At 39.8% G+C, this 11,893-nt stretch overlaps 1 protein-coding gene across 1 annotated transcript in view; it reads left to right on the plus strand.

The window, feature by feature from the left end:
- The window catches only part of LOC126407566 (THAP domain-containing protein 11-like), a 51,732-nt gene extending 40,477 nt beyond the window's left edge, over positions 1–11,255 (plus strand). Inside the window, exon 3 of the mRNA XM_050072868.1 lies at positions 11,125–11,255. Coding sequence (XP_049928825.1) covers positions 11,125–11,126 — 2 coding nt within the window. The 3' untranslated portion in view covers positions 11,127–11,255. The remainder of the gene's footprint in view (positions 1–11,124) is intronic.
- Positions 11,256–11,893: the final 638 nt, after the last annotated feature.

The following is an 11,893-nucleotide window of genomic DNA, read 5'->3' on the forward strand; positions in this document are numbered from 1 at the left end:
TTAAACCAGTAAAAACACTGAATACAGCAGTTCCATGTTACAAATCAGTGGTTTTCCAATGCTGCTTGTTTCTGATGGCCTTCTAACTACGGTGGCCATGCGAAAACCCGACAACATGAAAATAAGACTGGCCCTATCTTAAGTCAGTGTTTGGCCATTCTGGGCTACGGCAGAAACATGGCGGTGAACATGGCGGTCTCTGTGGACGATGATTTGCTGATTATACATTAAAGAAAACATACTCACCATCAGAGCTGGTTAGAGTACTTTGATTACTTTTTGCAGTAACGAGTAACCTAATGCGATAGTTTGCTGTTTGAGTAATCAAATACTTGAGTACATTTTCAAACAAGACATCAGTTACTTCCGTTACTTTTAGAACGCTGGTCCTTCAGCTCCGAAACAGCAACGACTGTCTTTTGGTTCTAATAACGGAGATAACGTTAAACCTATCAGTCTGAAAGAAGTCATGAAGCTTGTGGCTCGCTACGTGGTAGAAGAAATGCTGCCGTTATCTACGGTGGAGTCTGAAAAAAGGTGGAGGACTCGCTGACAGACAGGTCAGACTCAGGACTTGCATTATGCCTGGTACACACTACACAACTTTTCTGCCCGTTCTGAAAGTCACTATGTCACATTACACGATTGTGGAGTCATAAAATCATGCCGTGACTTGGCCAACAGACATGACACACTACACGATGGTACTCACCAATTATCCCCGGTCGTCTTTCACAACGTGTGTGATGTCATCGGGTTATTCTTGTCCTATTTTTATTACTTTTACTATTATTTCAGTCACTGTGTCTGTTCATGTACCAGCCCAAATGTTGTTGTAGTCACCTAAAAGCGTCAGCAGATGGCAGGAGCTACATTTGAAGCACCGTACGCAAACATTCAAGCTACTGTATCCTCCACAACCAAGTTCCTACAAATGTTTCACAATAAAAGCCTATTTAGAAAATGGAGGGAGTCTCTCAGCCAAGATTATAAGGGGCTTTTAATTTGAAAGAAATCCAGGAAGTGTTGAGTTTGAAATGACGGCATGATATGTTAACTATATAAAGACAATGGGAGCAGATAAAAAGTAAATATATAAACACACAGAGGGATTAATAAATGACGGACCGCCTATAATGTAGTCTGTTTCAAATGAAGCTGGGAGCCTCTGCAGTTGTGGTGAGTAAAAGCCCCGCCACTATTTGTTAATGTTATTACTTTATGTCTGTCTCCATGAGGATGTAACATTGTTTGTTAGCTTGATGCTAATGACAGTACTCATTGGGCTGACAAAGTGCCTCTGCTGTTTCACACCATCATTTTCCCCTGTTACTCTGTGTGGTAACATCCCTAGAGGAAATATTAAAAACGCTGGGGTGGGGAGTGTATCTATGTTTGCAGGGTTCTATGTTTCCCGGGTTCTATGTTCCCCACTTAACCCTGCAAAAAAGGTTCAATGTTCCCTGCTTACACGAAAAAGGTTCTATGTTTCCCAGGTTCTATGTTGCCCGCTCAACCAAGCGAAATCTCGTTTTTCATTGTTACAAAATAACTGTTTCATGGTTAAGGTCTGGTTAAGTTTAGGCACAAGAACTACTTGGTTAAGGTTAGGAAAAGATCATGGTTTGGGTTAAAATTATAACTTTCAACATCGTTTCTACTTCCTCAAAACAGGGCGACTGTTGTCGTCATGGCAACAGTAAACAACACGACAACACGGTCTCTTGCTGCTTTCCCTTGCTGCTTGCTTTTTCAACTTTTTGCATTGCAACATTGAGATTTCGGAACAACAAGACTTCGGAACAATGGGTTTAATATGGTCGGACCAATGGGATGTCAAAACATTGAGATTTCGGAGCAACGGGACTTCAGAACAATGGGTTTAATATGGTCGGACCAATGGGATGTCGAAACATTGAGATTTCGGAACAATGGGTAATTTTCGGAATAATGAGATGTCGAAATAATGGGATGTCGGAATTATGACATGTCACCGCCCAATCTTGGCTGCTCAACTTTGAGTAGCGCGAGGTTGCTAGCTCAGGTTCTGCGATGACAGCATGAACATCTTTTTGCATGTAAAAAATTATATCAGGAGGATCTGCTGTTTTCTTCTCTGGTAGCTGAAAAAGTAACATGATAGCATCATGCCATTTGGTGCTGGAGTCAATTTTATTTTGGACTAATGATGACAGCAGATGAACATGTTAACAAAAAATGAATTTCTCTCAGGAAATTAAACACACAAGGGCAATATACACTTCATGTTGCTTTATTTATAGTTTTCATTTGTCAGATACCTTTCTCTTCTCCTTGAAAGGTACTCTGCTCTTGCTGCAGGGTCAGAATTAACACACTGCCTGTGGCGAGCAGTTTTGACTTTGCTTGACAGCGGCATCTGGTAAAATAGATTAAAAGTTATAAATTAGTAATAAATTAGAAATAAATGTATAATTACCAAAGTTAGATTACATGCTCTAAATTATTATTTTTTCATTTTTCTCGTATTGTACAAAATTTAAGCAAACCATTGTTTCTGAAATACTAGGGGAAAAAATACTCAGTTTTCAAAAAAACAAAACAAATTTATCTATTACAAATAGCACCAAAATAAAGTATATTATTTATAGAAATCATCAATTGAATATAAAAGCACAAAAATGGCCAATTTAGGACATACATCTATCATGGAAAAATCTCTGCAATGGTCACACCACATGATGTTTGGTCACCCCACATGACATTTTCAAGTTAAATCAAAGTTACGAAGCTAAGAATTAGCCACCCAAACAAAACAAGCTAGCTACCCACAAAAGGTTACTGTGAAATTTATAATCAAAATCTATATTTGTAGAAAAAACTTAATATTCATTGTTTTTTTAAGGTCATGTCCAAACATGGAAACTACATACCAACAGTTAAAAGGGTCATTTTTTTCCAAAGTTGAGAGAGAGTAACAAACCTGCTAGCTGCTCCCATGGGTCCTTGACCATCTTGTGTATGATGCAACTTCCTGTCCTTGAACATATTTCAAAAATAAAAGTCCCAAAGTGGTAATTTCTTGATGGCCGCACCGCATGATATTTCATAAAATGGGCATCATCGGACAAAGTTTGCATGAATATTATGATGGAAATAGAAATAGAAATACTTTCAAATTTTATACAGGACTACAAAACACTTAGGAAATCATGCCAAATAGGGCAGAAAATAAATTTGAATAGATTTTGAGTAATTTTAAAGATGTTTTCGAAACAGCAGTCATGGCCGGACAGTCGCACCACATGATATTTTGACACTTTAAATAGCAGAATAAATTACAGATAAGTAATGTTTTTTTGAAAATTCAAAGTGAGTGCATATATAGCAGAGGTACTACATATATGGTATCTTTTTATGCATTTAAACCTTTTTTTAACTAAAATAAATGCAGTTGGACCGAAAATTTAGGCGTCACGTCATTGACCCAGGTGCTTCTCTAAAAAAAGAGGGTAAAACAATGGACTGAATGTGTGAATATGAGTGAAAAACAATTAAAGACTGTTCAGTCAGGGCCACTTTATTCAAAGAACACTTTATTTCCATTTGCAGTTTTATATTTGGTGATATGGCTCTGTTCTGGGGCCTCATTGCCTTTCCTTTCCTGCCCTTCCACGTGCCTATGCAGAAAGCCTGAGGCAGAGAGAGCACACCTCTTCACCCTTCCACATGCCTACGCGGAAAGCCTAAGGTGGAGAAAGCACAGCTCTCCGCCCTTTCACACACCTATGCGGAAAGCCTGAGGCAGGGTGAGCACACATCTCCGCCCTTCCATGCGCCTATGCGGAAAGCCTGAGGCAGAGAGAGCACACCTCTCTGCCCCTCCATGTGCCTATGCAGAAAGCCTAAGGCAGAGAGGGCACACCTCTCCGCCCTTCCACACACCTATGCGGAAAGCCTGAGTACGAGAGAGCACATGTCCCTGCCCTTTCATGCATCTACATGGAGTGCTTATGGCAGGGAGAGCAGCAGCAAAGCCCCACGGGAACAAAACAGAGCAGCATCAATGACAAACAGAAATGACATTGACAAGTCAGACACAACATGAAGAGGAGGAGCTGGGGTGGAGGTGGGTTGCAAAGCAGCTTGTAGAGAAAGCAGCCAAAGTACACAGTCAGTTTAAATAGGGTGCCCTGAATGAGATTTGCCGATTCGTTGCATAGAAAGGAATCGTGATCTATCAGCTGACTCCCTTCCATCAATCAGCTGCTCCATCAGTTGAATGGGCTGCTTGAGATCAGCTGATGCAGCTGGAATGTGAGCTAAGCTTGACATCATGTCCTGCCTGAACCAATGCTATGCTCAATAAATGTCTACTTCGGAGCTTACTGTATATTGAACGCTTCTAGGAAACCTGTACATGTCTACTATGACAATAAGGAGTTAAAAACTCTTCTGGAGGTGGGTAGTGTTGTTTACTACGAGACCGGAGGCAGGAGGTCAGCACCAGCAGACCAAAGAGTGCGGGAGGGAGTGTAGGCCTTAGTCCTACCCCACAGCCGCAGTGCCAGTTTATTTGTATCGTGTATACAAGCCTTACCGAGGGGTTCTCCGTAAGCTGATTCTGCTTCAATCCTGGGTGTGACACGTACTTAAGCTGTGCAGTACTCTAGTAAGTGTGGAGTTAAGCATTCGTTTAGGCGTAGTTATTGTGATTTTTAATCTGTGTTTTATTCCTTAGGTCCTGCTCAGTGCTGACGCTGCTCCCATATGAAGACTCTTTGCGTAGCACAATAATCTAATAGAGACACCCCTGCCACTGTTGTTTTGTTTGAGGTTATTTTTGTTAGTTATTCTGTTTTGGTCATTTTGTTTTTAGTGTAAAACCGTTTTTTTTATTTTGTGTGTGTGTATGTGTGTTGGGCACCGGAGCTTGGTGAGTGTCCTGTTACACCACTCCCTTTCCACTGTATGTGGCCACAGCCAGCCATCCGTTAGCACTCTCCCCCTTCTTTTTTAATTTTGCCTTGTACAGTATCTGTTTCTAAATACTCTTTACATTTTCAGAAATATCTATTTTAATAAACTGACTAAATTGACTGGTTTTTAATATCAATACTAATAACCTTTTTTCAAAATAAACGTTGTAATCTTGGGGGAATTGTTTGTCTCTGCCCATCATTTTCCATCACTTATCTTAAAGAATCTGTGTTTATGTCTTGTTTAATCCAGAGTTAAAGGGGTTAGTTTCCCCTCAGACTTAAAGGTCAAATCCGGGCCTCACCACAGCCTGGCCACAAAACGATGCAACAGCTGTTTGTGGATATCTATAGATGTAATAATGTATTTGGACTAAATATTTCACTGATTTAGATCATCTGGACCTTTTGTAGTGTATGAAGACTGTGTGAGCAGCATTTTTGTTGGCATATTATATATCTGTGGATTACAATTATACTCAGGTGAGTAATAGCTGTTTGTTTTTGTCTGACAAAAACATGTGTTGAACCTGCTGTGGTGGTGTGTCTTGAAATGGTCCACATCATCAAACCACAAGGAGCGTAGCATTCAAACAATACGTCTTAAGTGTAATCCACTTCAACACAGTAAATACAGCAGATATTTATGTACAAATCATCAAATAAATCTTCTGTAAAGGCCCATGGACGGGAGTTCAGATTTCTAAGAGAGGGAAAAAACATAACAGTGGAAAAATTAAAACTGGTCTGTGAGACTTTTTGTGTGTGTTAGCTTAGTTGCTAACTAGTAAAAAGTTTCTCAAAGTTTTAAGTATGCTGTTTATATTCTGTTACAAATGATACCTTATAAATACCATCCACTCTGACTTTTTATGAATCACGAGAATCAGTGCAACACAACAGGTGATATAATTTTCCAAAAAAGATATTCACAGTCATTATTCTAACATAAGTTCAGCCTGTGACTTCCTGTACCTGCCCGGTACTTAGAGCTCTGCTCGAGAAAACTCAGTGAGCCATGATTCACTAAATGACTCCCTCACCTGCTGCTGAACACTGAGTGAACTGCAGGCAGGACAGGAGAGTCAATTTAACACCAATCAGCTTTGAAGGAACTTTATAATAGATATTCAGCTGTTTGAGTAGTTTAATTTAAAATCATTGCATTTATATAACTATTTTGTCATCTAGGTGGTTTCAGACTCCAGAAAAAAAGCATCACAGTTGGGTCAGGTCTGATCAGTTTTTAAAACAATGATTGAAATGAATTAATAGCAGGTCATTATGTCTGCAGGTGCTGTGCCTTTTGGAAATCCCTCTAGTGAAAAACATTATTTGATGAAATCATAATCACGGTGCTGTATAAAATGCCCTCTCTTGAAAACTGTATTTATTGTTAATTATATTTAACTCCAGTTTGGTTTCTTTGTCTTTATAATTGTTTAATTAGGCTTGTAAAGAATCTTGCTTTAGAATTTGGGTGCTGTACAAATAAACTTGCCTTGTCTTGCCTCTGGTTTAGGATGAAGTGAAGTTAAAAATATTTGATTCTGTTTTAATTACTGCAAAAATCACAACAAATGGGCATGTTTCAGACTCAGCCTACTAAAGCAGGTTGCACCAACTGGTCTTAACTAAGCCTGGTCCTTGTAGAGTGCTCCAGAAATGAGGTAGCATTTTAGCAGTCCCTCGTTTTGAAGTCAATGGGTTTTTTGAATAGGTTTTGGTTAGATGCCTAAAACAAGGTGTGTGTGGTTAACAAAATAGAGTCTTTCACGTTTTGTCCTCCAGCATAAAATAATAAATAAAATATGTCAGTAAATACCCCACTTAAGAATTTTTAAGCTTTTATGTGTCTGAAAAAAGGCGGGTGCTAACAAGTAGCTAAATGAGACTACAGAATGTCATCACACTAAACATGGCTTTACAGCCTTGTTGTGGTGGCGACGTTAAGTCACACGACCATGATGGAGTCCATTTATAGCCTAACATTAGCTTTTTACTCCTGGCAATTGCATTTAGGCTTCAAAAATCATAAAAGTGTTTATTTGTGAAAATGATCTTGCTAATGACATCGTGTAAGTATCAAAAACATTTGTTTGCCATAGAGCTTCTTTTCTTTAATAATGCAAAATCCAGTGGAGAAAAATCATTGGCTTTTTGACATTGGCAATGCTAACTTCTGTGTCAGCATGCAGAAAAAACATCATCCCTGGAGCACTCTATTGCTAAGTTGATCTTTGTAAAGACCAGCCTTTAGAATGGACTTTACATTGGCTGCACCAACCACATTTTAAGTCTAGTCCTAACCACGCCAGGTCTTAGTGATGTGCGTTCATGTGAATGCCCAACAACTCTGGCTATTGATACATTGTTAACAGTGTCCTGCTGTCTTGCTAATGTGTAGCTAGTCTTTTTTTTTTTTTTTTTTTGCGCTAATGCTATATGGAGGATCAGAAACAAAAGAAAATTTGACAGAGTGCATTTTTCTCTGATGAATGTAGAGGTGAAGGACAAGACGAGTTCATGTTTGTAGATAAGCTAGACAAAAAGGAGACTTAAGCAGGAAAACTAATGTGGGTTGCTGTTGTGTGTCATGCTGTAGAAATAACCTAGATTTTGACTTTGCATAAAATTTATGCCCAGTCTTAGCAAGAAGAAGGCTTAAGCCTAGATGGAGCAACCGGTGTAGGCTAACGTAATTAGGTGGGATTAAGAACTGCAAGTTCCGGCCGCCTTAGTGTTAGACCAGGTGTAAGCCCCATTGGTGCAACCAGCCCATGGAGAATGAGTAAACAGAAATTCTCAAAATGAAATTCTGACTTTAAGTTCAGGACATCTTAGGCACATTATCAGCCCACCCATCTATCCAATCATGCATCCATTTTAATATATCTTGGGGATCTCAAGGTTTTCTCAGGCTTGATATATTTACGTGGGGTACATTGGGTATACGAGATGGATGTACTCAAATACCTCCTCAAAGACACATCCTGATCAGGTGCTCAATTCAACTCCATTTGAATATCTGATCAATATTTTTGCCTATCCTGGACAAAACTACAGCTTTTTTATTCTAATATGACAGTTAGGTTGTACATATTTGCTGTAGTATTTTTGTAGTATCTTTACTTTTTATTTGTGTTCCTGACTGTTGCAGTGCTTTGTCTATATTTAAATGTCCTCTTTTTTGTTTACAGTATGCACCAAACAAAGGCCAAAGGCAAATTCCTTGTAAGTGAAAAACTAACTGGTAATAAATTTCATTCTAATTCTAATATCGGAGCAACCCATCTCTGGGTGAGTTCCTTCAAAGGAAACTGATCCTGGCAGCTCGTATCCACTATCTCATTCTCTCATTCTCATGAGCATAGGTGAGAGGTGGAAAGTAGATCAGTCACCTCCAGGCTCTGCTCTGTCTTCATCCAGCAGTCCACCAGTCCACCAATTCTCCTGTTCATCTTCCCCTCACTCATGAACAAGACCAAGAGATACACTGCTTAAACTGCTAATGATGCATTACTAACTCACAAAACGTCAAGGCTGTTCCACTTTTAGGGGGATAAAGGCTTAAAGGAGAAGTCTGGTATTTTGCACTTTGAGCCCCATTTCTGGGTTGTTTATGATGAAATAGAGTGGCTAAGACCAAAATAGTGACGATTGCTCATTTTCAGAGAATTTGGCTTTCCCCTGCCTGGCTTAACACTGCTGCCTATGGCCATGTGTGAATCTGTCCCTAAAACCACCCTAAACGTTCGTTTTCAAAGCCATGAAACTCACTGAGTGGTCAGTGGTGTTCCTTGATGTTCTGACATTAAAATAGCAAACTGTGGTTTCCATCATTTATTTGACATTTTGTGTAATCCACTGGTTTTCTATAGGAAGCCTCATTGTCCATTGGTAGTAATCCGCCACCGGAAACGGAAAGGGGTTGTTTACGACAAGGTTGTAGTCATTGTAGTCTTTAAGCTCAGTGAAAGTGCCGGCTCGACAGACTCACATGGCCATAGGCAGCAGTGTTAAGCCAGGCAGGGGAAAGCCAGATTCTCTGAAAATGAGCAGTTGTCACTATTTTGGTCTTAGCCTTCTATTTCATCATAAACAACCCAGAAATGGGGCTCAAAGTGCAAAATACCGGACTTATCCTTTAAGATTCTATAGATGCCACTGCAATTTGACCTGTGTTTGGATTATAAGCCAGATATACAATACCTAGCGATTGAATCAAATATGTATATTTCATTGGATCACCAGGTATTGTTAGGGTAAGTGTTGTCTGTAAACAGCCAAAGAGGACATGGCATTGTCGGTCTGGTCTACAGCTTGGAGCCAAAGTACTTCTATCTTTTTTATGACATGGCAGGGGAAAAAATCGGAGATCAGTGTTTTAGGATTTATCTTTGATACAACCAACTACTTAGAAACGTATTACCATAGCATTACTAATTTAAGTGGATTGTCTGAAGTAGAAATTTTGGAAACATGTTTCAACTTCCTCCATGTACGCTGTTGCTGTCTGCTGCCATCTATGCTGGATGCAAGATTATTTTCCCCCAAAAGGGGATGTAGTTATGAGAGCCTATTCTGGATAACGTATTGTCGGTCTGTTGTATACTGATGTTAGCATGCTAGGGTTCTAGTATTAGTATACTGAGCCTGAATACAGCTGAGTCTGACTGGAAAACATACAGAAGATAAACCTTTTGATCTAGGTTACCACGTGAACTTTCCAAGTGCCACACAGTACAAATGCTCTGCCTCTCTAAAGGAAAACTGTTTCCATTTTTCATCCAGTTTTTTTGTGTATACTCAGCATTACTGCCTAATAGGACAGGCTGTTCTCAAAAACTGTTCATACATTTTGTTATGAAAAGTAAGGCACCCAAATTCGTACATATCCCACATGTTTTTAAAGGCTGCAGTCACGTGACCAATGTGCTGACAGGAGTAAACAAGATAGCAGTTCAGAGTGGTCTTTTAAGGAGGAAGGTTGGGGTAGTGGATGGGTCATAAAAACGTGGACTTTTCTGTGGGACTCAAACTCCAGAATTTCATCTTCAGCTTATAACTTTCAAACACCAAAGGGCAACTTTTATTGAAATAGACATAAAATAGACATAAAATAAAATAAGTTAAAATGAGTGCAATAGAAATTAAATTAAAATAAAATTGCCCATTCCACAGTCCAGTCCAGTTGTGGCTAATGTGATTTGTGTAAGTGTGTGTGTGACTGGATTCAGGAGGTATTAAACATTGCCGTGGGGAAAAAGGATCTCCTGAAATGCTCTGTTCTGAAACGCAGTGAGATGAGCCAACTGCTGCAGCTGCTCCTCTGTTGCTCCAGGAGGCTGTGGAGAGCATGTCTGTTATTGTCCATTATAGCTTTGAGTTTGTTCAATGTGCCCCTCTCCACCACAGTTCTTAGTGGGTCCAGTCTCCTGCCGAGCACTGAGCCAGCTTTTTTAACCAGCTGGTCCAGTCGCTTGTTGTTTTTGTCCATCAAGCTGCCTCCGCATGAACTGTTATGTGTGCGTTTTCATAGGATATCATACAAACTGTTCTATGTGGGTCTGTTGGATAGGACCACTAACATGGCTGGGGGCATTTAGTCATGATAATTGCTTCTCTGAGTTTAGATTAAGCAAATAGTTGCTCAGCATTGCCACACAACTATATAGCTGTGGAGAGGAAAACTGCCTGTCAGACCACAATAATTCCTCCTGACTACCATCCACTGACTGGCTTTTTGTGTCCTTTGCTGACCCCCATGGCGCAACATAATTGTCTCTCAGTCCCAATGTCTACTATACAGTCAAAGAAACACCCATTTTTTGTAACATTTTTTTCACATGATGCCTTTTGCATATGGAATACATTTATTCAGACTTTACTTGTCATTCTTAATAAAAACAAACTTCTGTAAAACAGGCACGCAGTTGTTGCTAGCTTTTATTTGTTTGCATTTATCTTCCCATGTTGTTCATGTCAGCTCAACCGAAATGGTACACATAGGTTAGTAAATGGTATGCACCTCTGCAACAAAAAAGGATTTTTTTTCTAAATGACTGAGGTCATTTTTCTCAGTATGACTACTTTAAGTCATTGTTGTTGGATATATGGGATATGAATCTCTGTTCTTCCCTTTCTTCTCCTCTCACAAACCCAGAGAAAGAAGAAGAAAGAAAGTGTAAAAGAGAGAGAGATACAAGACCGCCCTGGGGGAAATCGCCCCTCATCGGTTGTGCTGACAACACGCTGCCGCCAAGATTAACTCCATGAAGCGCTGTGGAAAACATCCCTCCCCTGCACCTCGCCACAGGCCATTAATCTGAGATGACACGCAGAAGACGGAGAGGCGGAGGGCGCTGTGACGGCTGTGACTGAAAAAGAAAGAGGCGATGACATTTATTTCCTGAGATATTGGCACTATCATCGCCTCGCTCCCTGTCATGTTTGTTCAGTGCATTCAGCATATGAATAGGTAATGAAGTGTGTTCCAGTCTATAAATGTTTTCTATATGAGTCCTTGTTTAGGCTGTCATGGACAGTGATGCAGGAGGAAAACAGGAAGTATTGTATTGATGCTTTAAGTGGGAGGCAGATGCAGTGAAGCACCATAGACTTGTGTAGTCCTGAGGCCAAACAGTCTCACAATCTGATCTAGTTGTTGTGAACACAAAAAGAAGCAAGTCAACTTTCACTGGACTGCTAAGATACAGTTTGTCAGTAGTTAATATGTGAAAGCAGAAGAGACTTGATCAGTTTTACTTAATTTTAATGTGATGTATGTCAGTGTGAATGTTACTGTTCAACAACATGATAGCACTGTTTTCCTAAATAACTGAAATAAAACAGCCCAAATTATGGTGGTTAGTCTTACTGGCTGTTGGGTTAGAACTGCCCACATGCCGGTTGAGTTCTCCCTGAGGCCTTCT

This window comes from Epinephelus moara, chromosome 1, assembly GCF_006386435.1.
Source record: "Epinephelus moara isolate mb chromosome 1, YSFRI_EMoa_1.0, whole genome shotgun sequence".
In the NCBI taxonomy this organism is placed as follows: domain Eukaryota; kingdom Metazoa; phylum Chordata; class Actinopteri; order Perciformes; family Serranidae; genus Epinephelus; species Epinephelus moara.